Raw genomic sequence first — 25,243 nt, 5'->3', positions numbered from 1 at the left:
GAATTCGGCCGTGGGGATCACGTGAGAATAAAGTTGTGTCCGGAAGTTCCGCCCTAGTAGCTTTGGTTTGGGCGGAAGTGATACGGTGTGCAGCGATGACGTAGCCCTGTGTCAGTTTCTGGGTTCCAAGTGCGTCGCAGTTTGGAGCCCATGGTACCGGGGGAGTGGATTTGGTGCGGGGATGGATTTCCACAGTGTGCTGAGAATGGCTGCCGCCAAACCGGGGCCGGACGGTGTAATGGTCAGTTGTGGGGGAAGGGAAGGCTCAGCTGGTTATGTCGGTAGAAGTGCGGGGCGCGTTTGGGAGTGAGAGGAGCCTAGAGGTGCGCTATGTGTAGGATGTCCAGTGTGTGGGCACCGACGTTTTACATGCCTTAACTTTGTGAGAGAGAGGCCGGCGTCTGATAGTGGCCATTGTGTGAAAGCGAGGCTGATGTGTGTGAGAGAATCCGGTGTTCGTATGATAGAGAACCGGGTGTGTGTGTGAGAGAGAGAGAGAGAGAACCCGGTGTGTGTGAGAGAGAGAGAGAACCCGGTGTGTGTGTGTGAGAGAGAGAGAGAACCCGGGGTGTGTGTGTGTGTTAGAGAGAGAACCCGGGGTGTGTGTGTGAGAGAGAGAGAACCCGGTGTGTGTGTGTGAGAGAGAGAGAACCCGGTGTGTGTGTGTGTGAGAGAGAGAGAACCCGGTGTGTGTGTGTGTGTGAGAGAGAGAGAACCCGGTGTGTGTGTGTGTGAGAGAGAGAGAACCCGGTGTGTGTGTGTGTGAGAGAGAGAGAACCCGGTGTGTGAGAGAGAGAGAGAACCCGGTGTGTGTGTGTGAGAGAGAGAGAACCCGATGTGTGTGTGTGTGAGACAGAGAGAACCAGGTGTGTGTGTGTGAGAGAGAGAGAGAACCAGGTGTGTGTGTGTGAGAGAGAGAGAGAACCAGGTGTGTGTGTGTGAGAGAGAGAGAGAACCCGGTGTGTGTGTGTGAGAGAGAGAGAGAACCCGGTGTGTGTGTGTGTGTGAGAGAGAGAGAGAACCCGGTGTGTGTGTGAGAGAGAGAGAGAACCCGGTGTGTGTGTGTGAGAGAGAGAGAACCCGGTGTGTGTGTGTGTGAGAGAGAGAGAACCCGGTGTGTGTGTGTGAGAGACAGAGAGAACCCGGTGTGTGTGTGTGAGAGAGAGAGAGAACCCGGTGTGTGTGTGTGTGTGTGTGAGAGAGAGAGAACCCGGTGTGTGTGTGTGTGAGAGAGAGAGAGAACCCGGTGTGTGTGTGTGTGAGAGAGAGAGAGAACCCGGTGTGTGTGTGTGTGTGAGAGAGAGAGAGAACCCTGTGTGTGTGTGTGTGTGAGAGAGAGAGAGAGAGAGAGAACCCTGTGTGTGTGTGTGTGTGTGAGAGAGAGAGAACCCTGTGTGTGTGTGTGTGTGAGAGAGAGAACCCTGTGTGTGTGTGTGTGTGAGAGAGAGAACCCTGTGTGTGTGTGTCTGTGTGAGAGAGAGAACCCTGTGTGTGTGTGTGTGTGAGAGAGAGAACCCTGTGTGTGTGTGTGTGTGAGAGAGAGAGAACCCTGTGTGTGAGAGAGAGAACCCTGTGTGTGTGTGAGAGAGAGAACCCTGTGTGTGTGTGTGTGTGTGTGAGAGAGAGAACCCGGTGTGTGTGTGTGTGTGAGAGAGAGAACCCGGTGTGTGTGTGTGAGAGAGAGAGAACCCGGTGTGTGTGTGAGAGAGAGAGAACCCGGTGTGTGAGAGAGAGAGAACCCGGTGTGTGTGTGTGTGAGAGAGAGAGAACCCGGTGTGTGTGTGTGTGTGTGAGAGAGAGAGAGACCCGGTGTGGTGGTGTGTGTGTGTGTGAGACCCTGTGTGTGTGTGAGAGAGAGAGAACCCTGTGTGTGTGTGTGTGTGTGAGAGAGAGAGAACCCTGTGTGTGTGTGAGAGAGAGAGAACCCTGTGTGTGTGTGTGTGTGTGTGTGTGAGAGAGAGAGAACCCTGTGTGTGTGTGTGAGAGAGAGAGAACCCTGTGTGTGTGTGTGAGAGAGAGAGAACCCGGTGTGTGTGAGAGAGAGAGAACCCGGTGTGTGTGTGTGTGAGAGAGAGAGAACCCGGTGTGTGTGTGTGTGTGTGAGAGAGAGAGAACCCGGTGTGTGTGTGTGTGAGAGAGAGAGAACCCGGTGTGTGTGTGTGAGAGAGAGAGAACCCGGTGTGTGTGTGTGAGAGAGAGAGAACCCGGTGTGTGTGTGTGAGAGAGAGAGAACCCGGTGTGTGTGTGTGTCGTGTGTGTGTGTGTAGATGTGAGAGAGAGTGAACCCGGTGTGTGTGTGTGTGAGAGAGAGAGAACCCGGTGTGTGTGTGTGTGAGAGAGAGAGAACCAGGTGTGTGTGTGTGTGAGAGAGAGAGAACCAGTGTGTGGTGTGAGAGAGAAGAACCCGTGTGTGTGAGAGAGAGAGAACCGGGTGTGTTGAGAGAGAGAGAACCCGGTGGTGTGTGTGTGTGAGAGAGAAGAACCGGTGTGGTGTGGAGAGAGAGAGAACCGGTGTGTGTTGAAGAGAGAGAGAGAACCGGTGTGTGGTGTGTGTGTGAGAGAGAGAGAGAGACCGGTGTGTGTGTGTGAGAGAGGAGAGAACCCGGTGTGTGTGTGTGAGAGAGAGAGAGAAACCCGGTGTGTGTGTGTGTGAGAGAGAGAGAGAACCCGGTGTGTGTGTGTGTGTGTGTGTGAGAGAGAGAGAACCCGGTGTGTGTGTGTGTGAGTGAGAGAGAGAGAACCCGTGTGTGTGTGTGTGTGAGAAGAGAGAACCCGGTGTGTGTGTGTGTGAGAGAGAGAACCCGGTGGGTGTGTGTGAGAGAGAGAGAACCCGGCTGTGTGGTCGTGTGTGTTGAGAGAGAGAGAGAACCCGGTGTGTGTGTGTGAGAGAGAGAGACCCGGTGTGTGTGTGTGAGAGAGAGAGAACCCGGTGTGTGTGGTGTGTGTGTGAGAAGAGAGAGAACCGGTGTGTGTGTGAGAGAGAAGAACCCGGTGTGTGTGTGTGGAGAGAGAGAACCCGGGTGTGTGTGGTGTGGTGAGAGGAGAGAACCCGGTGTGTGTGTGTGTGTGGTGTGAGAGAGGAGAGAACCCGGTGTGTGTGTGTGTGAGAGAGAGAGAACCCGGGTGTGTGTGTGTGAAGAGAGAGAGGAACCGGTGTGTGTGTGTGTGTGAGAGAGAGAGAACCCGGTGTGTGTGTGTGTGCTGAGAGAGAGACAACCCGGTGTGGTGTGTGTGTGTGAGAGAGAGAGAACCCGGTGATGTGTGTGTGGTGTGGTGTGAGGAGAGGAGAGGAGAGAGAACCCGGTGTGTGTGTGTGTGAGAGAGAGAGAACGCCGGTGTGTTTGGTGTGTGTGAGAGAGAGAGAACCCGGTGTGTGTGTGTGTGAGAGAGAGAGAGAACCGGTGGTGTGTGGTGTGAGAGAGAGAGAGAACCCGGTGTGTGTGTTGTGGTGTGTGAGAGAGAGAGAGAGAACCCGGTGTTGTGTGTGTGGTGAGGAGAGAGAGAGAACCGGTGTGTGTGTGTGTGTGAGAGAGAGAGAGAGAACCGGTGTGTGTGTGTGTGAGAGAGAGAGAGAACCCGTGGTGTGTGTGTGTGAGAGAGAGAGAGAACCCGGTGTGTGTGTGTGGTGTGAAGTGTGTGTGTGTGAGAGAGAACCCGGTGTGTGTGAGAGAGAGAGAGAGAACCCTGTGTGTGTGTGGTGTGTGTGAGAGAGAGAGAGAACCCTGTGTGTGTGTGTGTGTGAGAGAGAGAGAACCCGGTGTGTGTGTGTGTGTGAGAGAGAGAGAACCGTGTGTGTGTGAGAGAGAGAGAACCCGGTGTGTGTGTGTGTGTGAGGAGAGAGAGAACCCGGTGTGTGTGTGTGAGAGAGAGAGAGAACCCGTGTGTGAGAGAGAGAACCCGGTGGTGTGTGTGAGAGAGAGAGAACCCGGTGTGTGTGTGTTGTGGAGAGTAGAGAGAACCCGTGTGTCGAGAAGAGAGAACCCGGTGTGTGTGTGTGTGAGAGAGAGAGAACATCCGGGTGTGTGTGTGTGTGAGAGAGAGAGAACCCGTGTGTGTGTGTGTGAAGAGAAGAGAACCCGGTGTGTGTGTGTTGTGTGTGTGTGAGAGAGAGAACCCGTGTGTGGTGTGTTGTGAGAGAGAGAGAACCCCTGTGTGAGAGAGAGAGAACCCAGTGTGTGTGTGTGTGAGAGAGAGAGAACCCGGGTGGTGTGGAGAGAGAAGAACCCGGGTGTGTGTGTGGTGAAGAGAGAGAGAACCCGGTGTGTGTGTGTGTGTGAGAGAAGAACCCGGTGTGTGTGTGGTGTGAGAGAGAGAGAACCGGTGTGTGTGAGAGAGAGAGAAACCCGGTGTGTGTGAGAGAGAGAGAAACCCCGGTGTGTGTGAGAGAGAGAGAACCCGGTGTGTTGGTGTGTGTGAGAGAGAGAGAACCCGGTGGTGTGTGTGTGTGAGAGAGAGAGAACCCGGTGTGTGTGTGTGAGAGAGAGAGAACCGGTGTGTGTGAGAGAGAGAGAGAACCCGGTGTGTGTGAGAGAGAGGGAGAACCCGGTGTGTGTGTGTGTGAGAGAGAGAGAACCCGGTGTGTGTGAGAGAGAGAGAGAACCCGGTGTGTGTGTGTGAGAGAGAGAGAACCCGGTGTGTGTGTGTGTGTGTGAGAGAGAACCCGGTGGGTGTGTGTGTGTGAGAGAGAGAGAACCCGGTGGTGTGTGTGTGTGAGAGAGAGAGAGAACCCGGTGGGTGTGTGTGTGTGAGAGAGAGAGAGAAACCGGTGGGTGTGTGTGTGTGAGAGAGAGAGAACCCGGTGGGTGTGTGTGTGTGAGAGAGAGAGAACCCGGTGGGTGTGTTGTGTGAGAGAGAGAGAACCCGGTGTGTGTGTGTGAGAGAGAGAGAACCCGGTGTGTGTGGTGTGAGGAGAGAGAACCCGGTGTGTGTGTGTGTGAGAGAGAGAGAACCCGGTGTGTGTGTGAGAGAGAGAGAACCCGGTGTGTGTGTGTTGTGAGAGAGAGAGAACCCGGTGTTGTGTGTGTTGAGAGAGAGAGAACCCGGTTGTGTGTGTGTGTGTTGAGAGAGAGAGAACCCGGTGTGTGTGTGTGTGAGAGAGAGAGAAACCCGGTGTGTGTGTGTGTGAGAGAGAGAGAACCCGGTGTGTGGTTGTGTGTGAGAGAGAGAGAACCCGGTGTGTGTGTGTGTGAGAGAGAGAGAACCCGGTGTGTGTGTGTGTGAGAGAGAGAGAACCCGGTGTGTGTGTGTGTGAGAGAGAGAGAGAACCCGGTGTGTGTGTGAGAGAGAGAGAACTGTGTGTGTGTGAGAGAGAGAGAAACGGTGTGTGTGTGTGAGAGAAGAGAGAGAACCCGGTGGTTTGTGTGTGTGAGAGAGGAGAGACCCGGTGTGTGTGTGTGAGAGAGAGAACCCGGTGTGGTGTGTGTGAGAGAGAGAACCCGGTGTGTGTGTGTGAGAGGAGAGAACCCCGTGGGTGAGAGAGAGAACCCGGTGTGTGTGGTGTGAGAGAGAGAACCCGGTGTGTGTGTGTTGAGAGAGAGAGAGAACCGGTGTGTGTGTGTGAGAGAGAGAGAACCCGGTGTGGTGTTGTGTGAAGAGAGAGAGAGAGAACCCTGTGTGTGTGAGAGAGAGAGAGAACCCGGTGTGTGTGAGAGGAGAGACCCGGTGTGTGTGTGTGAGAGAGAGAGACCCGGGTGTGTGTGTGAGAGAGGAGAACCCGGTGGCTGTGTGTGTGAGAGAGAGAGAACCCGGTGTGTGTGTGTGTGAGAGAGAGAGAACCCGGTGTGTGGTGTGTGTTGAGAGAGAGGAACCCGGTGTGTGTGTGTGTGAGAGAGAGAGAAACCCGGTTGTGTGTGTGTGTGAGAGAGAAAGAACCCGGTGTGTGTGGTGAGAGAGAGAGAGAGAACCCGTGTGTGTGTGTGTGTGTGTGAGGAGAGAGAGAACCCGGTGTGTGTGTGTGTGAGAGAGAGAGAAACCCGGTGTGTGTGTTGTGTGAGAGAGAGAGAACCCGGTGGTGTGTGTGTGTGGAGAGAGAAGGAGACCCGGTGTGTGTGTGTGTGTGAGAGGAGAGAACCGGTGGTGTGTGGGTGTGTGTGTGAGAGAGAGAGAAAACCCGGTGTGTGTGAGAGAGAGAGAACCCGGTGTGGTGTGTGTTGGGAGGAGAGAGAACCCGGTGTGTTGTGTGTGTGAGAGAGAGAGAACCCGGTGTGTGTGTGTGTGAGAGAGAGAGAACCGTGTGGTGTGTGTGTGAGAGAGAGAGAACCCGTGTGGAGGAAGAGAAGAAACCCGGTGTGCTGTGTGTGTGTGAGAGAGAGAGAACCCGGTGTGTGTGTGTGTGAGAGAGAGAGAACCGGTGTGTGTGTGTGTGTGTGAGAGAGAGAGAACCCAGGTGTGTGTGGTGTGTGAGAGAGAGAGAACCCGGTGTGTTGTGTGAGAGAGAGAGAGAACCCGGTGTGGTGTGTGTGTGAGAGAGAGAGAGAAACCCGGTGTGTGTGTGTGTGAGAGAGAGAGAGAACCCGGTGTGTGATGAGTAGAGAACCCGGTGTGGTGTGTGTGTGAGAGAGAGAGAGAAACCCGGTGTGTGTGTGTGAGAGAGAGAACAACCGGTGTTGTGTGTGTGTGTGGAGAAGGACCCGGTGTGTGTGTGGTGGTGTGTGAGAGAGAGAGAACCCGGTGTGTGTGTGTGTGTGAGAGGAGAGAGACCGGTGTGGTGGTGGTGTGTGAGAGAGAGAACCCGGTGTGTGGTGTGTGTGTGAGAGAGGAGAACCCGGTGTGTGTGTGTGTGAGAGAGAGAGAGAACCCGGTGTGTGTGTGTGTGAGAGAGAGCAGAGAACCGGTGTGGTGGTGTGTGTGAGAGAGAGAGAGAACCCCGGTGTGTGTGTGTGTGTGGAGAGAGAGAGAACCGGTGTGTGTGTGTGTGTGAGAGAGAACCCGGTGTGTGTGTGTGTGTGGAAGAGAGAGAACCCCGGTGGTGTGTTGTGTGTGTGAGAGAGAGAACCCGGTGTGTGTGTGTGTGTGAGAGAGAGAAAAGGGGCCCGGTGTGTGTGGTGTGTGTGAGAGAGTTAGAACCCGGTGTGTGTTGTGTGTGTGAGAGAGAGAACCCCGGTGTTGTGTGTTGTGTGTGAGAGAGAGACCCGGTGTGTGGTGTGTGTGTGAGAGAGAGAACCCGGTGTGTGTGTGTGTGTGAGAGAGAGAACCCGGTGTGTGTGTGTGTGTGAGAGAGAGAACCCGGTGGTGTTGTGGTGTGTGTGTGTGAGGAGAGAGAGAACCCGGTTGTGTGTGTGAGAGAGAGAAGAACCCGGTGTGTGTGTGAGTAGAGAGAGAGAACCCGGTGTGTGTGTGTGAGAGGAGAGAACCGTGTGTGTGTGTGAGAGAGAAGAGAACCCGTTGTGTGTGTGTGAGAAGAGAGAACCCGTTGTGTGTGTGTGAGAAGAGAGAACCCGGTGGTGTGTGTGTGTGGAGAGAGAGAGAACCCGGTGGTGTGTTGTGTGTGGAGAGAGAGAGAACCCGGTGTGTGTGTGTGTGAGAGAGAGAGAGAACCGGTGTGTGGGTGTGTTGTGTGAGAGAAGAGAACCGGTGTGTGGTGTGTTGGTGGGAGAGAGAAACGCCGGTGTGTGTGAGTGAGAGAGAGAAACCCGGTGTGTGTGTGGTGTGAGAGAGAAGAACCCGGTGTTTGTGTGGGGTTGTGTGAGAGAGAGAGAACCCGGTTGTGGGGTGTGTGAGAGAGAGAGAACCCGGTGTGTGTGTGGGTGAGAGAGAGAGAACCCGGTGGTGTGTGTGTGTGTGTTAAGAGCTGGAGAAGAGGTGGTGCGTGGTGTGTATGAGCCTGGAAACCGGTGTGCGTGTGTGTATGAAGCTGGAGAACCCGGTGTGCCGTGTGTGTATGAGCTGGAAGAACCCGTGTGGGCCGTGTGTGTGTATGAGCTGGAGAACCCGGTGTGCGTGTGTGTGTATGAGCTGGAGAACCCGGTGTGCGTGTGTGTGTATGAGCTGGAGAACCCGGTGTGCGTGTGTGTGTATGAGCTGGAGAACCCGGTGTGCGTGTGTGTGTGTATGAGCTGGAGAACCCGGTGTGCGTGTGTGTGTATGAGCTGGAGAACCCGGTGTGCGTGTTGTGTGTATGAGCTGGAGAACCCGCGGTGTGCGTGTGTGTGTATGAGCTGGAGAACCCGGTGTGGCGTGTGTGTGTATGAGCTGGAGAACCCGGTGTGCGTGCGTGTGTGTATGAGCTGAGACCCCGGTGGCCTGTGTGTGTGTAAATGACTGGAGAACCCGGTGTGCGTGTGTGTGTATGAGCTGGATGAACCCGGTGGGTGCGTGTGTGTGTATGAGCTGGAGAACCCGGTGTGGCGTGTGTGTGGTATGAGCTGGAGAACCCGGTGTGCGTGTTGTGTGTATGAGCTGGAGAACCCGGTGTCGTGTGTGTGTATGAGCTGAAACCCGGTGTGCGTGTTGTGTGTATGAGCTGGAGAACGACCCGGTGTGCGTGTGTGTGTATGAGCCTGGAGAACCGGTGGTGCGTGTGTGTGTATGAGCTGGAGAACCCGGTGGTGCGTGTGTGTGTATGAGCTGGAGAACCACGGTGTGCTGTGTTGTGTATGAGCTGGAGAACCCGGTGTGCGTGTGTGTGTATGAGCTGGAGAACCCCGGTGTGCGTTGTGTGTGTATGAGCTGAGAAACCGTTGCGTGTGTGTGTAATGAGCTGGACGAACCCCGGTGTGCGTGTGTGTGTATGAGCTGGAGAACCGGTGTGCGTGTGGTGTGTATGAGCTGGAGAACCCGGTGTGGCGTGTTGTGTGTATGAGGTGGAGAACCCGGTGTGCGTGTGTGGTGTAATGAGGTGGAGAACCCGGTGTGCGTGTGTGTGTATGAGGTGGAGAACCGGTGTGCGTGTGTATGAGCTGGAGAACCCGGTGTGCGTGTGGTGTGATGAGCTGAGAACCCGGTGTGCTGTGTGTATGAGCTGAGAAACCCGGTGGTGGCGTGTGTGTGTGTATGAGGCTGGAGAACCCGGTGTGCTGGTGTTGTATGAGGTGGAGAACCCCGGTGTGCGTGTGTGTGTGTGAATGAGGTGGAGAGATGTATGAGGTGGAGAACCCGGTGTGGTGTGTGTGTGTATGAGGTGAGAAACCCGGTGTGCGCGTGTGTGTATGAGGTGGAGAACCCGGTGTGCGTGTGTGTATGAGGTGGAGAACCCGGTGTGCGTGTGTGTATGAGGTGGAGAACCCGGTGTGCGTGTGTATGAGGTGGAAGAACCGCGGTGTGCGTGTGTGTGTAATGAGCTGGAGACCCGGTGTTGCGTGTGTGTGTAGGCTGGAACCCGGTGTGGCGTGTGTGTGTATGAGCTGGAGAACCCGGTGTGTGTATGAGCTGGAAGAACCCGTGTGCGTGTATGAGCTGGAGAACCCGGTGTCTGTATGAGAGAACCCGGTGCGTGTGTGTATGAGCTGGAGAACCCGGTGCGTGTGTGTGTGAGAGAGATAGAGAACCCGGTGTGTGTATATGAGATAGAGAACCCGGTGTGTGTGTGTGTGTGAGAGAGAGAGAACCCGGTGTGTGTGTGTGTGGTGTGAGAGAGAGAAGAACCCGGTGTGGTGTGTGTGTGGAGAGTAGAGAGAAACCCGGTGTGTGTGTGTGTGAGAGAGAGAGAGAACCCGGTGTGTGTGTGTGTGTGAGAGAGAGAAGAGAACCGCTGTGTGTGTGTGTGTGAGAGAGAGAGACGAACGCCGGTGTGTGTGTGTAGAGAGAGAGAGAGAACCCGGTGGTGTGTTGTGTGAGAGAGAGAGAGAGAACCCGGTGGTGTGTGTGTGTGGTGTGAGAGAGAGGAGAACGCCGGTGTGGGTGTGTGTGTGAGAGAGAGAGAACCCGGTGGGTGTGTGTGTGTGTGTGAGAGAGAGAACCCGGTGTGTGTGTGAGGAGAGAAACCCGGTGTGTGTGTGTGTGTGAGAGAGAGGACCCGGTGTGGTGTGTGTGTGTGTGTGAGAGAGAGAGAACCCGGTGTGGTGTGTGTAGGTGTGTGTGTGTATGGATAGTAAAGGCAATTAAATCCATTGCGCACTCCGATATGTGATTCAATTGTTTATTCGTGCCATTAGGAAAGCATAGTTTCGGGCTATTCCAGCCCTTTATCAAGCTTGATAAAGGGCTTGAATAGCCCAAAAAGTCGCTTTGCTAATGGCACGAATAAACAATTGAATCACATATCGGAGTGCTGCTGGATTTATTGCTTTACTATCTCATACACACACACACCGGGTTCTCTATCTCATATACATACACACACCGGGTTCTCTATCTCATATAGATATGCTGCTGGATTTAATGCTTTATTGTGGATATATTCCTTAGCAGAGAGGAACACAGCTTTGCACCCGACGCTTCAAAAGGTGATTCAGTGTAAGTGTGGCACCTTTACTGATTTGTATATGAGATAGAGAACCCGGTGTGTGTGTATATGAGATAGAGAACCTGGTTTGTGTGTGTATATGAGATAGAGAACCCGGTTTGTGTGTGAGATAGAGAACCCGGTGCGTGTGTGTGTGAGATAGAGAACCCCGTGTGTGTGTGAGATGGAGAACCCGGTCCGTGTGTGTGTGAGATGGAGAACCCGGTGCGTGCGTGCGTGTGTGAGATGGAGAACCCGGTGCGTGCGTGTGTGAGATGGAGAACCCGGTGCGTGCGTGTGAGCTGGAGTGTGAGATGGAGAACCCGGTGCGTGCGTGTGTGAGATGGAGTGTGAGATGGAGAACCCGGTGTGCGTGTGTGAGATGGAGAACCCGGTGTGTGTGAGATGGAGAACCCGGTGTGTGTGAGATGGAGAACCCGGTGTGTGCGATGGAGAACCCGGTGTGTGCGTGTGTGAGATGGAGAACCCGGTGTGTGTGAGATGGAGAACCCGGTGTGTGTGAGATGGAGAACCCGGTGCGTGCGTGTGTGAGATGGAGAACCCGGTGCGTGCGTGTGTGAGATGGAGAACCCGGTGCGTGCGTGTGTGAGATGGAGAACCCGGTGTGTGTGCATGTGTGAGATGGAGAACCCGGTGTGTGTGCATGTGTGTGAGAGATAGAGAACCCGGTGTGCGTGTGTGTGTGAGATAGAGAACCCGGCGTGTGTGTGTGTGAGATAGAGAACCCGGCGTGTGTGTGTGTGAGATAGAGAACCCGGCGTGTGTGTGTGTGTGAGAGATAGAGAACCCGGCGTGTGTGTGTGAGAGATAGAGAACCCGGCGTGTGTGTGTGTGTGAGAGATAGAGAACCCGGTGTGTGTGTGTGAGAGATAGAGAACCCGGCGTGTGTGTGTGAGAGATAGAGAACCCGGCGTGTGTGAACCCGGCGTGTGTGTGTGTGAGAGATAGAGAACCACGGTGGTGTGTGTGTGAGATAGAGAACCCGGTGTGAGAGATAGAGAACCCGGCGTGCGTGTGTGTGAGAGATAGAGAACCCGGTGTGTGTGTGTGTGTGTGAGAGAGAATCCGGTGCGTGTGTGTGTGAGATAGAGAACCCGGTGTGTGTGCGCGTGTGTGTGAGATAGAGAACCCGGTGTGTGTGCGCGCGTGTGTGTGAGATAGAGAACCCGGTGTGTGTGCGCGCGCGCGCGCGTGTGTGTGAGATAGAGAACCCGGTGTGTGTGTGTGTGTGTGTGAGATAGAGAACCCGATGTGTGTGTGAGAGATAGAGAACCCGGTGTGTGTGCGAGATAGAGAACCCGGTGTGTGTGCGAGATAGAGAACCCTGTGTGTGTGTGTGTAGGAGAACCCGGTGTGTGTGTGAGATAGAGAACCCGGTGTGTGTGTATAAGATAGAACCCTGAGAACAAGCGAGAACACAATGTGCGTGCGAGAGAGAGCGAGAACACAATGTGCGTGCGAGAGAGAGCGAGAACACAATGTGCGTGCGAGAGAGAGAGAGAGAACACAATGTGCGTGCGAGAGAGAGAGCGAGAACACAATGTGCGTGCGAGAGAGAGAGCGAGAACACAATGTGCGTGCGAGAGAGAGCGAAAACACAATGTGCGTGCGAGAGAGAGCGAGAACACAATGTGCGTGCGAGAGAGAGCGAGAACACAATGTGCGTGCGAGAGAGAGCGAGAACACAATGTGCGTGCGAGAGAGAGCGAGAACACGGTGTGTGTGTGTGTGCATGTGTAAGAGAGAGAGCGAGAACACGGTGTGTGTGTGTGAGAGAGAGCGAGAACTGTGTGTGTTTGTCTGTGTGTGAGAGAAAGAGAGCTCTAGTAAATCTTCTAGGCAAAACTCCTAAATGAGGAGAAACTGATGCTAAGAGAGGGATAGTGAATATAAATTTGATGATTATTTCAGAAACGGTGCAATATTTTTAATTGATTGTATTTAGTTTCTTATTTCAGTAAGCTGAAGCTTATATTAAATTTTAATTTTCACAATAGTTCCACTTTAAGGGTTAAATGCCAGGGAATTACACGGGGAAAGGAGGTCCAAGAGTAATAATTCCCCAGAAGAGGCCCTGGTGAGACTTCAGCCAATGGAGCAGATCCGTCCGTATGGGAGCTGAGCAAGCAGACAGACACATGCACTCACCTGTGCTAGAGCTTGTACAGTTTCCTTGCTTATCTGGGGCAACACATTTAGCTTTTGCCCATCTCCAAAACCTAAACTAACTGTTTCCTATCATGCTTACCGCTGAGACTAATTGGGAAAGGAAAGAAAGATACAGAAAGGTCCCAATGAAAAAAATCCTGATTCCCCTCAGACCAGTCAGAAATTCTGTGTGTGAGATGTTGGAGAGTGTATAGAATGTAGCTGTATCTATGTTCCAACTAGTCCCCCCTCCCCCTGATTACTAATTTCCCTAGACACTGATCCATTGGCAATAATATTTCTCACTCGCTGCATTGTTGGTACTGAGAGGTGTAGTTCAGCAGCAGCTTGTCCTTTTGGGCACTTGAGCACCTCGGTAAGTGATTAAGGACATGGGCTCAGGGGTAAGCACGCAGACAAATTGTGGTTCATCTGGAGCTTGTCACTGGAACATGCTGGGTGGAGTGAGGTTCAGTTGGTAATGTGCCACATGTATGACACTAGGTGGGTGCATTACATTGTATACAGGCCAGATACATGCTGGGGAGAATGAGACCAGCTATAAAGCAGCTCATAGTGGTGAGGCAAGTACTTCTGTACGTTTTCAGCTCCCTTTTAAGCCTATAATCAAAGCCCCCTAGAACAATATTAGTTCCTGGGGTTTAGGTGAATTTAAGGAGGTGCAGTATTGCTGTCTTGGGGTCCTGTGTTTGATACCAGCCAGGTGGCACCATCTGCAGGGAGTGTGTATTCTTCTGGCTCTGAGTATGGTCCTCCCACACCCCTATTACATACAGGCAGCTTAGCTGGCTCCTGATAAAACTGCCCTTGTGTGTGTGACTGTGATAGGGACCTTACACTGTAATCTCACTGGGCAGGGACTGATGAATGCGATGGGGACCTTAGATTGTAATTTCACTGAGGCAGGAACTGATAGCAATATGATAGGGGTCTTAGATTGTTAGCTCACTGGGGCAGGGACTGATGCAAATGTGATGGGGGCTGATGGAAATGTGATAGGGACCTTTGATTGTAAGCTCATTGGGCAGGGGCAGATGGGAATGTGATAGGGATATTAGATTGTAAACTCACTGGGCAGGGGCGGGTGGGAATGACGTGCAAAAGCAGGATGTGAATAATAGATGTGCTCTGGGAGCTGGAGGCTACTGGTACATTCCCCACTGGACCCACACCTGAGTAGAGATGTTCCGGTTTTGTAGAGCTACAAGCAAGTGCCATGCGGGTGGATCATTAGTGATCCAGGCTTCTTCCTCCCTGCTCTCCTTTCAATGAGCTTCCCTGTGCCACCCCATGTATGGCACAGGGTGTATAGTGTGTGGGTGCAGCTGCTTATAAATTGTCTGTAGTTGGTGTGTAGAGATGAGGAGCGGCCATTAAGCTGAATGCAACCTGTTCCCAATTGTTTCGATCAGGGTCCCTATTAAAGGGGTTGTTCACCTGCAAACACTTGTTTCAGTTCGTTTCAGACAGCTCCCCAGAAATAAAGACTTTTCCCAACTATTTCCATTTGTGACATTTTATTAATATTTAAGTGCAAATTTTCATATTTAACCTTCTAAAGCAACTCTGGGAGGGTGCTCAGTGACCCTGTATCTAAGTTGATTCATGAGTTGATCCATGTGTTTGTCCCTGCTGAAAGGAATCCCTGAGTTTCATTAAAGGCAGCTGTTAGAATTGATACAATAGTTGCAATTCCCCATAGATCCTACTGAGAAATGGAGCAACTATTTGTATCAAGTAAATGTAGCAAATTGTAACAGTTCAGAATCTGCACCTGAGTCACTGAACTGTCAGACTGAAACTCGAGACAGGAACATTCACTTTAAAACAGTCAATTTTGGGAAAGCTGTAAAATAAAAAGACGGAAAATCTTTGTTTATGGTGAACAATTTTAAAACAACTGAGCTTAAAAAAGTGTTTGGAAAGTAACAACTACTTTAACTCGGTTTCTGTTCCCCATATAGAAAAGGTACAGTCTTGCTGTGGGCCCCCCTCGCAAGGATCCGAAGGTGAAAGGTGTGAATTCTGCAGCAGTGCAGGCCTTCCTCAGGAAGAAAGATCAGGAGATACAGAACAAAGGTAACTTACCCACACTAGCTTTATCCTTTGGGATGCTAATGTGCCTCTATGCTTGGGGGTCCATCTGTTAAATAGGAGCCATTTGTGTCCTGAACCTTTAAGGCTTACCTTTATCCCACAAGGACTCCAAGCAGGCTGTGCTGTACACATCACATGGTAGATTTCTTGTATTCTTTTCATCCATTCGTACTCATGGTAGCATATTCCCTAGCCATCTGATGTAGGTAAATGTACCCAATGCTCCTTGTGTGTTATTTTGTATCTACAAATGGGTAGGATCTACCATACTCTTCCTCAGATGAGGATATGGGTTATTGTGTGCCCAGAACATTCATTTTCTGTATATTTGACGCATTGTCCATAGGAAGAAACTGCACCAACAAGTGCGCAGTTATGGTATTGGTGGAGATGTTTCCTGTGATGGTGCAGATCCATGTGTTGTTGTGCCCATGCTAGTATAAGAGTATACCACTTTTTTTAGGGCAGAATGAGGAATAAGGGCAGAGCTATGCTAGTGTTTGGGGGACAGAGATGCCAGTGAGTAGAATTGAATTGTTGGTGTCATGTCTTTCAGAGGTTGAGGCAAAGAGGAAGAAGGAGGGGTTGTTGGCCAAACGCAAGGAGTTGAAACATGATAGAAAAGCCCGTGCCATGGCTTCCAGGACAAAGGACAACTTCAGGGGTTATAATGGGATTCCAGTTGAAGAGAAGCCCAAAAAGCATAAAGGCTCCGGCCTGGAAGAGGGTCCGAATGAAAGCATGCAGTCCACTGAGGAGGATGAGGAGTATATGACAGAGGAGGAATTGTATGAGTACTCTCAGTCTGAATCTGAGCGGGAGGAGGAACAGGAGGAAATGCCCCCTCAGAAAGTGGCTAAAGCAGCACCTGGAAAGAAGCCCCCGCCTCCAGCGCTAAACTTCACAGAACTGCTACGTCTCGCTGAACGAAAGCAACATGAACCAGTAGAAGTGATCCGACCTGTGAAGAAAGAGGAACGGCTCCGAACCGCAGAAGAACTCAAAGAGTTGGAATTTCTAGAGAGGAAAGCCCAGAAGGCAGATAGAAAAGATCCAATGAGAAATGGGCAAGTTGTAAAAATCAGTAAAGGTTCTGGAGACAAATATTACTCGCTGAAAGGAAGTCATTCGGTAGAGAAAAGGTCCCATGAAAACTCAAAGTCCAGCTCCACTGAGCAGAATGGTACCTTCAGAAAGTCCTCCAGTGATAATAGAAGCAGAGAAGAGAAGAGTGGGTCCGTATTCCATACCAAAGATTCAAAGTTTCCCACAAAGTCATCTTCTGCCAAGGACTGTGGTGCCAAAGGTTTTAGACCCAGTGCAACAGGGGATTGCAAGAATAGAAATGACTCTACCCGAGCCTCCGGTTCCACTTCTCTGCGTCCTTCTTCTGGAGGTTCAAGTTCTGTTTCAGGGAGACCATCTGGAAGTTCTGAAAAACCAGGTTCTAGTTCAGGAAAGCCTATGGGAGGATCAGGTTCTAGTTCAGCAAGGTCAAGTTCTGGTTCAGGGAAGCCAACAGGAGCCACGGGTTCAGGGAAGCCAACAGGAGCATCAGGTTCTGGTTCAGCAAGGTCAGTGGGAGAGTCGGGATCTCGGTCAGGGAAGCCAACAGGAGCATCAGGTTCTGGTTTAGCAAGGTCAGTGGGAGCATCTGGTTCTGGTTCAGGGAAGCCAACAGGAGCAACGGATTCAGGGAGGCCAACAGGAGTATCAGGTTCTGGTTCAGCAAGGTCAGTGGGAGCATCGGGTTCAGGGAAGCCAACAGGAGCATCAGTTTCTGGTTCAGCAAGGTCAGTGGGAGCATCGGGTTCAGGGAAGCCAACAGGAGCATCAGGTTCTGGTTCAGCAAGGTCAGTGGGAGCATCGCGTTCTGTTTCAGGGAAGCCAACAGGAGCATCAGGTTCAGGGAAGCCAACAGGAGCACCGGGTGCTAGTTCAGGGAAACCAGCAGGAGTATCCGGTTCTGTTTCTAGTTTTGCCCGGCCACGGAGCAATTCTAGTATGGCTCCTGCCAAGCCTGCTGCTAGTTCTGGTTCTGCCCGACCCTCCAGTTCAGGAACACCACGTGCAAGCAGTACTGGTAATTCCTCCAGCAATTATTCACGTCAGGCTAGCAGCTCAGGAGCAGTGCGGCCCAGTAGTGGCCCTCCAACAGGTGGTACACCTAAAGGCCCCTCTCCTCGGCCAGGAACTGGACCGAACTCTGTGCGTCATAACACAACTTCAATCTCGGTTTCTGCTCGTTCCTCCCTTGGCTCAGGACCTGGTCGGCCGGTGGCTGCTTCAGCAACAGGACAATCGGCAATGGCAAAACCAAAATGTACTGTGGTGGCTGAAACCATATCTTCCAAGAACTTTGTACCCAAGTCCATCAATGGGCATATGAATGGAATGAGATCAGCAGTGCCCCCTGGGCATAGACCTAACATGCAGCCACCAGGTAAGCCACTCTGACAGCTTGCGCTTAGTGTGCATTACGGTTAGGCACCCATTCATCGGTTAATTTCATGGCCCCTTGACTGCTTTGTGTTATTTCTTGTACCAAACAGGAAAAAATTTGAAAATTAAACAAATATCATTCTCCTTCCTGATCTCAAAAAGCAAAGTCAGACAACCGCCCAATGGGATGCCTATATAATCGGCTACTCTGTATCTAACAGGCTGTCACTGGTTTGAAGGGAGAGGCTTATTCATACAGAGGCTTCCCATTGGGTTTGTCTGGTTAATAAAACCAATAGGCAAAATCCTATGTTCAGCACAAGACATATTAATTGCTGTAATGTTGAAAACTGTCCCTTGTACTGTTTATTTAATATAATTAGGAAAATGATTAACCTAAATTTACCAGCAATTGCCTGTTGGACCCCTAGGTTCCACGTCACCAATTGTCCTACAGTGCATGTGTATTAATATATGTAAATGCCCCATAATCCTGGAGGCCAATGTTCCTACCTGAAATGCATGGATTTATTTTTCAGGTCGCCCTTTGCCTCCCATCACCAGCTCTTACAAACGAAGAATTGACGACGATGATGAATATGATTCAGAGATGGATGATTTTATAGATGACGGGGGTGAATGCCAGGATGAAATATCCAAGCACATTCGGGAAATATTTGGCTATGACAGAAATAGGTGAGTAGGCTGTTTTCCTGAATATGCCTACCCTCTATAACTGTTCTCAGAAGCAGTAAGTGGAAACTCATTGGGGTTACTGTAGCATTGTATAATAGGAAAGGATACAGCCAAATGCAGAATAACTGCAATGTGCATTTATTGACACATGCTTTGAGACACTTGATAAAGGGTTGTTGCACCCAAAACATGTTGTCAATAAATGCACACTGCAGTTCTTCTGCCTTTGGCCGTATCCTTTCCTGTTCTACAATATTGAAGTTGCAAATACATTTGGATGGGACGTTGAAAGGTGGACTTGCTGAAAGGTAATTGTTGTGTATGAGAGTTATTGTTGAAGATTCTTCACAGGGGTTACTGTAGTGTTACTCCCTAAAATTGGAGTTGCCTGTATCTTTATTCCAGGCGAATGGATACCCATTGGAAGCAGCAGTCCTGCCCTACTTTATTGCAGCTGAGATTCTAGCTATCTGTATAACAGAGCATTTTGTCCCAATGGCTGCACAGATCCTATCTGATCCCCATTGGAAGCAGCAGTCCTGTCCTGCTTTTTACAGCTGAGATTCTAGCAACAGCTATACCATATTTTATCATTATTACATACAGTATATCTATTATAGACTCTTTTTTTAATTTACTTCTCTGAAGATGGTTTATATTTGAAACAGATTCAGTAGGTCCAGAAAACATGTTATAACACAAGTCTGATATTTCTGTCCAAGAGGAAAAAGCTCAAAATTAAATTCTATTTAGGAGGCTTAATTAGAATTCCAAACTTTCTAATCCAAATCTAATCTCTATTGAACCCCCATTGCTGACTGCTCATCGGTGTGTAGGAATTTCTTGGTAATGTAATATATGTAAGTGGGACATATGGGTGTCCCTTATGGCTTCCAGCTGGGACACCATCTGTATGTATTTAGGGATAGAAATGGCATAGCGCCAGGATTACTAGGATGCCACTGACTTGTTTCTCATGTGCAGGTACAGGGATGAGAGCGATTATGCCCTGAGGTACATGGAAAGCAGCTTTCGAGAGCAGCAGAAAGAAGAGGCAAGAAGGTAAGTATATATTGCAGAATGTGTTTATCTATATTAGACCTGTTGTTACATGGGGAGTCACGTGCTGTTTTCTCCTTCCAGCCTGCGATTGGGCATCCAGGAAGACTTGGAGGAGTTGAGGCGTGAGGAGGAGGAGCTAAAGCAGAAAGCCAAGCAGTTAAAGTCAGCGAAGAAGATGAAGAGTCGATAGCGAGGAATCCCTGGCTCATGGGAAGCCGAGTGCACAGACAACATACGGTGGAAAAGCACTCGATCCTATACAATGACATGTAGACTCCTCTTTGTTTTTTACCAGCGGATTTACTAATGCAGGAAACAACCATTTTTATTTTAAGTTTTTTGGCAATGTTCTCACAGGTCAAAGATTGAATGTGCAGGAAGCTGCCGTTGTGATGGAGTGAAATGGACTTTTATATAATATAGAAATCTATCATTAGAGACGGCTCATTGGAGCCAATAAATTATTGAGAGAGTTTATGAGCCACTGCTGCACGCTATGTCGTATCTATTTACAGTTCTACATTGCCGGGGGAGTAGCCTTTATTTATAACCTGTACAAGTGCACTTAATGACTAGGGCATTGCTTGCCAGGCTTCATTTTGCTAGGGAGCCCATGGGCAGCGTTGGAGAATTACCTCAGGGAGGGGGGGGGGTTTTGCTGTGGGATGTGGACCAATGTGTTCTATCACCCTGCACAGTACAAACCCAGGAACAGTGTAGCACTACAGCATCATTCCACCCTTTAGTGCTGAGTTTAACACCCTGCTGCTCTACACTGGATAGCAAATCCTGTCCATCGGATACGTTTACACTCAAGCCCACCCCGTTTGTAATACTTATTAACATGAGTATAACATACCCAATGTTAATGGTCTCCATTTTTTGCAATTTGCAAGATTTATTTATGTACCCCCCCCCCCCCAAAAAAAAATGTTTAAAAAAAATAAAATAAGGAAAACGGAAATAAGGGTACCCAGGGAGGTGTGTGTATAATCTATATCTTCTGTACATGTAGGAACTTTCTGCCACAGAGAAACTGCTGTCACCTCCCAGTGACAGGCTCTGTGTTCCTACTCCCTGTGCCTCGTTGGAGAGGAGGATCCCTATGCTGGTGCCATGCAAGAACATGTTCCCTTTAACTGAGCCACGGCCAGAGAAGGACAAATAGTGCTCCCTTGTGTCTTAAACCTGTTCTGTTTGTGACACAAAATACAAGAGCGAGGTGTTTTGGGTTTTTTTTTGGGGATTTTTTCAGTCTGCCAGCCTGATTCATTAATCATAAGCTGCAATCCTAAGACTTTTAACTCTGAAAAGGCTGCTGGAGCATAAGCAGCTGTCCCTCTGATCATCTACTTGCACTAAATGTGCTTTTATTAAACAAACCCGCTACCACTCGTTTCCCATGTATCCCTGCCTTCTGCTTGGCTTGCTTTCACAGTGATGTACTTGGGGCTATGGGAGGTAAGGGGTTTAGATGAGGATGCTCTGGGAGGGAAGAGGTTACACACAGGCATGCTCTTAAAGGGATTGTTCGCCTTGGAGTTAACTGCTACTATGATGTAGAGAGTGATATTCTGAGAGAAGATGCAACTGATTTTAATTTTTTAATATTTGGGGTTTTTGACTTATTTAGCTTTATTCAGCAGCTCTCTCCACAATCTGGTTGCTATTGCCCAAATTACCCTAGCAACCAGGCACTGATTTGACTGGAATATGAATAGAAGAAGCCTGAATAGGTCAGCTTGGGAAGGTACAGTGCATCATGGGTAACGCCTCTGGTATCTGATGTTGGAGTCGGACAGAGGGGAGTTTGCTCCAGAGCACGGCTGTCCAACTGGTGGCCCACGACCCACCCCCCTTGTGTGGCCCCCCACATGAAACTCTGCCTGCTGTGTCTGCATACCATGTGTAAATTTTAAAGGCTATCACTACAGAGATTAACTGGCCCCTGCATTGTTCAACATTCAGACTGTAATCCCCTGTATTGTTCACCTGTAATCCCCTGCTATGGCATGTACATTAAGCAAGGCGAGTCAGTCCATCAGATAAAATAGCCATCTTGCTAGTCTGTGTATAAGCAGTGCCTTACATTCAAGAGAAATAAAAATGTTCATGTGCACTGAGAGTGGACAAACTGGTTATTAATCAACTGCTTAAAGTAATGACAGCTGGAAGACGTGTACAACAAATGTCCTTTACTTTGGCTGCCAACAACCTACTTTCTAGGTGTTTGGCAAAGGGGTTAACATAATGACAAAAGTGTAGAATTTATGTTTAAGCATTCTGTTAGCTGGGGGAATGCTGCATTAATACCAGAGTGGTGTGGTGGTTTAGAAGGCCAAGGGTTAAAAGATCCAAAGAGGAGGCATGATAGTACAGTACTTTTATTGTGGGGAGGAATAGGCAAAGGTGGCCGTAAAGCAGAAACAAAGAGGTAGAAGAAGGACAGGAGCAAAAGGGGCTGAGGTTCAAAGAAATAGATATATTAATATTCTAAATCTAATAAATATTAGAGATATTTATAGCTATATGTATATATAAAGGAGTGAGGAGGCATAGGAATATTTGAGACTGAAGGGTGATTGCAGAGAAAATCATCAGAGTGAAAATATCAATATAAGTATGAGAAGTGAATACAGTTAAAAGATTTAATGAGACAGTGGGACAAGGAACTGAAGGGGTCAATCTGCTTTTGTGGCAAATGCCCTGGAGAGAATGGGCAAACTAACACCCATTTTGTACCTATAAGATTTAATAATGTGTAAATAAGTATTTTCACCGTTATCTATACACAAGTTAATTTATACTCTATCACACACACACTTTGTCACATACCTTACTGAGGGAAGGGGCAGAGGTAGGCGCGGATTTCCCCATAGGACAGCATCCTCTGGCACCCCCTCCTCCCGCAATTTATTGCAGGTTGGGAGTAAAATCCTAGCAATGGGGTGCTTCATTCCTTTCTTCCAGGGACATTTAGGGTGCAGGAGGAGGTGTTTCTAAGTATTCAGTGTGTACTGGGGAGTGTTGGGGTGATGATAACAGTAGAGCATCTGCAGGAAGACGTTCAGATTTGGGAAACGCTACAGAGAAGTGCCGAAGCCATTGAAGCTGTGCAGCAGCAGCTGAGACTGTGAAGTGGTTGGGGCGGGAGCGGGGGTTGATCCTGGGATGGATGATTCTCCCCACAGAGCATTGCACTCATTTTGGGAAGGTGTCATGGTCCCAGGCTGCAGGTGGAGCTGCTTCTTTTATTCTCCAATCAGATTGGTTGCCTTTATTTTTATACCAGGAATGATTTTTGTTCTACAGACTTTTGTGTGTGTCAGGGAGTTGGTGCTGCTGCTGTACACAACCTGTCATACTGCTGCTCTCATTCTACAGTCACATGATGTCATTTTATGTCATGTGGTTTGTCTGCCTAGACCATTGGATAATAAATAGCTACCAGTGCATTTTGGGTTATGGACACTGATTATCATCGGAGTTAAGGTGCCTCCAACTGGTTATTATGGGATGTTACCCCTAGCTATAGTGGTGACATCTCATCTGGCTTTGTGCCTAATAGAAGCCTTTGACGGGTTGCTGGGTTGTAGTCCATTTGCTTATCTCTGGCATTTTATAAAGGACAAGTTCACCCCCAGGTGTGAGTCTGAGGAAGAGTGGCAGGTACAAAGAACTGCTAGTGGCACAGGCAGTGCGGAAACTAGACACAATCATGTTGGGAAACCAGAGCCATTCCCAGGACAGATACCCACTGGGAATGAATGTGTCCCACTGCTCAGATCCATTTCTTTCTGACCCACAGACATACCTATCTGGTGGGGTAAATGTTAGTAATCATTTATGGGGGAGGGCATAAGACATTTTTCCTGCCATCTTAATGTCAGTGAATAGTTTCCCTTTAAACCCAGCAACTGTAAGGAGGCAAATGGAACCTTCCTTTATTCTCCAGGTCTGCCCCTTGTTCCATGTTGCTGCCACTAGGGGGAGTACTGAGACTTGTAGCTTTGGCGCTTGTAAGCTAAAGTAACCAAACAACTGTGCAATTGGTCTCTGTGTGTTTGGAATGATTGCCCTTTCTATTCAGCCTCTCTCTAAAGGGGAAGTTAAACTATCAGATGAGAGCGTGACTGTCCTGCTAAGCATCCATTTAACATGAACTTTATCTTTAAGTACCAGGGGGTTTATTTAAGTGCAGTCAGGCAGTGATATAGTTAAGTTTTGTTAGTCCCGCCCTTTACTGTTTTTCCTGTGAAGATTGGCAGGTGTTGTACATTGTGACTTGTGAAGGGTTAATGCAGTGAGTGGCAGAAATTGGGGGGGCAGATTCCTGGAGTGACTCTACCCAGAGTGTTGTCTGCCAGTGCCAAACTAAGGGGGCGCACCATCAGCTACTGGGCACAGGAGAGACTTCCCAAGCTGTGCCTGTCACCCCCAGGCAGTTTATCAAAGCCACAGTATATTCCATCAATTATTTACTGAGCTCAAAGTCTCTTGGGGGGGGGGGGCGTTGCATCAGAGTAAATACAGTCATGTGATTTTATGGGTTTATAGCGCCCATGTGTGAATTGCATAACCGAACCCTCATCTCCCAACACCCCGACACTCTGCCTGGATGGGGTCAATGGGGGGCCCTTTCCTGTAGCGGTCATGGGGGGTCCTTGTAGGGTCACTGGGGAATGGGGTCCTTTCAATGTTTGAAGGCAAACCCTGTTAACCCTTTGTTTGGGTCATTGGCACAAGGGGCCCCTGAGCTGCAGGAGGTCCTGGTCAGGACTTGGGTTCCCCTCTGATCTTTGTTCTGCACATCTAGCAACAAGCTCAAAGGTTAAACCTTTAATCCAACCAACAGAGCGTGTGCCAAAGGGTGGGGTAGAGGTGCCATGCGCCAACGGTAACTGGGAGTGTGGGACATTAATGGATCAGTGCCAGAACCGTCCACCTCCCTTGAATGTTGGGTACACATGGACATCCCTCTCTTTAATGTACCCCCCACACACACACTGCATTCAGATAGTGACACGGTGCCACAGGAGGTCAGTTAGACAGTGGATCAGTACAGGCGGGTACCACAGAGCAGAGTAAGGAACAGAAATACGCTGGTTCCTGTAATACTCCTGGGGGAGAAGGGGCAGAGTCGGGGGGAATCCAGCAAGGCATAGGTTTGGAGCATGGTACCCTCTTGTGCCACCCAATCCAGCTGCCTGCACAATTCTGATACTGTACTATTACAGTGCCATTGTGAGACTGCATGTTCTAGAGTCAGACTGTGCCATTATAGTGCCCATTGCAGGGGGGGAAATTACATTCCTGGTCACTGATCAGATGATTCAAAGGAATTTCGTCCATTTTCAAACACAAGTGCGGCAGAATACTGCTGAGCCAGGTGTCTGGGTGCTGTCTGAGGTGGGGGATGTTTTTGTAGTCAGGGATTCTCCTTGCAGGGGGTGGTTGGGGGACTCAGTACTCAATGTGTGCTTACACAGGATTCCATGGGCCCCACTGCAGTACAGGGAACATATGGGAAATTCTACCCCACTAGGCACCCCAGCATTTTGTATTCTCCCACAAATCTGCTTTAACTTGCAGCTAATTATAGGGGGGCTGGGAGCCTTTAACTCTATAGCCGCCAAGTGGCCAGAAATAATTCCCTGCCGGGGGGGGGCTTCAGGAGCATCTCAATGACATTTGCTGCCCTGCACATTTTGCAGCTGTGACCTTATGCCACGTCCTTCTCTTGCCCTCAGGGTGCCAAATTTAGGATTTGTCCCTTACAAGTGTGTGTGTGTGTGTCGGGGGGCTGTGTCCATGACTGTAGTGACTGTCCATAAGGCGCTTAAAGGACAAGTAACACCTGCAGATTTGTCTGTGTGTGTCTGGCTACTTATATAAGTAACACCTGCAGATTTGTCTGTGTGTGTCTGGGTACTTATATAAGTAACACCTGCAGATTTGTCTGTGTGTGTCTGGGTACTTATATAAAGGTGCAATACCCCTGCAATGGATATACTTTATATTATTGTTGGTTTTGTTTGATCTGCTCTAGCCGAGCTTCCCTATACACTTTCTACCACCCAATCACTGAATGGGGCCTCATTCAACTATGAGGACAAAAACTGACATGAGTGATTCATTACATATGGTTCCCAGGGGCCACAGCTCCTTCTCACCCCCATGCTTTTCATTCATTCATTCATGCTTTTTTGGGTTAATGTTAGGCAGCTCCTATAGCCACGGCAGAACCCTAATGCACTGGCAAAAAATACAGGCTTAATATAAAGGTGTGTTCAGAATAATAGCAGTGCCACATCATTAACCTTCAGTAGGAGACTGTCACCAGCTTTTATCGGACATAACTTTCGTACGATTGCT

General features: G+C 49.7%; 1 protein-coding gene across 1 annotated transcript; it reads left to right on the top strand.

The window, feature by feature from the left end:
* Positions 1-14: 14 nt before the first annotated feature.
* spty2d1.S (SPT2 chromatin protein domain containing 1 S homeolog) lies at positions 15-19,283 on the top strand. The gene is given in 6 exon segments (NM_001137568.1): positions 15-241; positions 14,536-14,650; positions 15,225-17,111; positions 17,650-17,806; positions 18,791-18,868; positions 18,950-19,283. Coding segments are annotated over 6 exon segments (2,406 nt in total). The 5' UTR covers positions 15-181; the 3' UTR covers positions 19,059-19,283.
* The last annotated feature ends 5,960 nt before the right edge of the window (positions 19,284-25,243 follow it).

Source organism: Xenopus laevis, chromosome 4S, assembly GCF_017654675.1.
Source record: "Xenopus laevis strain J_2021 chromosome 4S, Xenopus_laevis_v10.1, whole genome shotgun sequence".
Taxonomy (NCBI): Eukaryota; Metazoa; Chordata; class Amphibia; order Anura; family Pipidae; genus Xenopus; species Xenopus laevis.
The sequence above is the reverse complement of the archived record's forward strand: the minus strand, read 5'-3'. Positions and strand labels throughout refer to the sequence as shown.